Raw genomic sequence first — 2,004 nt, forward strand, 5'->3', positions numbered from 1 at the left:
AAACAGAGGGTGCGTGGGAGGCAACGTTGAGCTCAACCACGTCCGATGATGGACAATTGAGGCCAGTAAAAATGGCAGCGCCGATCGGAATGTCCTAGGATAGTGCGATTCGTAGCCCGGGAGGACTTGTTCCCACTGCTCCAGTGTCAAGGCCGGGCCAACAAAGTGCGGCGGCAGTATGGCGAAGTCGTCGGCATTAACATTCAGCCCTAATCATTATTATTTTTAAATAAAGGATTTATGTAATTGCTATTTTTTTTAATTGAATTGCCTTATACCTGCAGCACATCTTCCAACGAATTGATCGCCGCCAGTGCCAGAGAAAATATATCTGCCCTGAACGTTACCGAGACTCCAACCAGCCCTCAACCAAACTGACGTCATCGGTGGCCCGCCCGGAGTGTTTGTAATAGCAGTGGCCACCCCTTTACGAAAGGAGTGGGTTCCCAGGTCCTCCACACTCAGTCCAAGGGCGACAATTTCGTCGCGGTGCACCTGGCAGGTCTTGGTCAGCCACGCAGAAAACCGTTCCTTTGCATTCGCCCCAAATACAAGGGTGGAAGTACCCTCACGCCTCGACCCCCTGGTAAACACGAGCACGGCGAGGCTACAACACAACATATTATTGTAATTCAGCATAATTTAATTGTCAAAACATACTGAATATAATACCTCAACACAGGGCAGATAGTGGGATTCATTGGGTTGGCAAAGACATGCTTAGGGAAGCAAGTCTTTCCCTCTTGATCATTCTTCATCAGACCAAACTTGACAACCATTGCATCCCCTAAATTACTAAATACTCAACGACTCCTTTAAAACATTATAATATTATTTAGTGTACCATTCCAAGAGATGTGATCATATCGAATTGAACCAACGGACGCTGCCCTTGCCATCAAATTCCAACTGAACAGCAAAAAGCAGTGGACGTTGAGGTATTGGTTGTGAACCGATACATTCCCCAATGCTTTCGCGGCCAAAAACACGAACCCTATGTATATATTAAATTTGGCCACAACTCATAAACACTACTACGTAGTAGTATACCTGAAAATGATACAGGACTTTTGCCTTCATTGATTGACATAGTCCCGTTCTGCTTCATCTGGGCCACATGTCGCTTGTACCCATCCGAAAATGCTAATAAAAAATACTGCGTAGTATTAAAATAGTTTAGAAACAAATGTACCTGAAAGTGTTGAGTCCACTTCGGACGATACTTCCATGCTGGACTCCTTGTACAAGAACTTGATCGCACTCTTGTACCCGTTGACTGTCGATGCCGTGTTGAACGTTCTTGGCAACAGCTCGTTACCTTGCTTGTCGCGTTTCACGGACACGTAGGAGAGGTACATCTTGCACACATTCTCTGGAAGAGGTAACATTATGGTTTCGCCCACAACATGCACCGGGTTATTGGCTTGCAGCCATCGCTTGAAGTGCGAGACTATGGTGTTGTAATGCTGCCTTGTACCCTCCAGTAGACGAAGGCGTATGACGTCGTCGCCTGCCTCGGCCTCGCTCTCGTCAGCCTGACGTTTCCGGCCCATCAAACAAAAACTCCTTGTAAGTTATGCGGTATTTGCTACGGATAACCACTTTCGTAGAAGTTTCGTAATCCCAGCCAATCTGTCGATTACTCGATAGGTATACAAATATCAAGTACTGTAAATCTGGATTGGTTGGGGTTACGAAACTCAGACGAAACTATTTGTTTCGCAGTCCTATGGATTATCCGGCTATTACTTTCGTAATCCCCAACTATTGTACTAGTACTGTATTGTACAGATCAGATCAGAAAACACTTTAGATTCTAAATTGACTCCATTTGCTTTTCGAGCAAGCGAATTAACAATACAAAAGAATATTAATTTGAGTTTCAAAGTCCACGAAAATTCCTATATTGACTCCCCCTATTAACAACGCCGCCCAAACCCCTCCTACCAGGGAGGTAAAATAGCTCAGTCGTAGAGCATCGGTTTCTTAACTCAACGGTTCGAT

The 2,004-nt window shown here is 45.1% G+C and overlaps 1 protein-coding gene across 2 annotated transcripts in view; it reads right to left on the reverse strand.

The window, feature by feature from the left end:
- Nucleotides 1-252: 252 nt before the first annotated feature.
- Nucleotides 253-2,004, reverse strand: part of H257_12083 — a 3,504-nt gene continuing 1,752 nt past the window's right edge. Inside the window, exons 2-5 of one of the 2 annotated variants that reach the window (XM_009839194.1) lie at nucleotides 1,051-1,143; nucleotides 845-994; nucleotides 673-787; nucleotides 253-607 (exon numbers count right to left, since the gene is read on the reverse strand). In XM_009839194.1, the coding sequence (XP_009837496.1) occupies nucleotides 259-607; nucleotides 673-787; nucleotides 845-994; nucleotides 1,051-1,143 (707 nt within the window). In that variant the 3' untranslated portion in view covers nucleotides 253-258. Of the gene's footprint in view, nucleotides 608-660; nucleotides 788-844; nucleotides 995-1,050; nucleotides 1,144-2,004 lie in introns of both variants that reach the window. The other variant, XM_009839193.1, reaches the window with a different exon arrangement.

This window comes from Aphanomyces astaci (assembly GCF_000520075.1).
Source record: "Aphanomyces astaci strain APO3 unplaced genomic scaffold supercont1.38, whole genome shotgun sequence".
In the NCBI taxonomy this organism is placed as follows: domain Eukaryota; phylum Oomycota; class Saprolegniomycetes; order Saprolegniales; family Verrucalvaceae; genus Aphanomyces; species Aphanomyces astaci.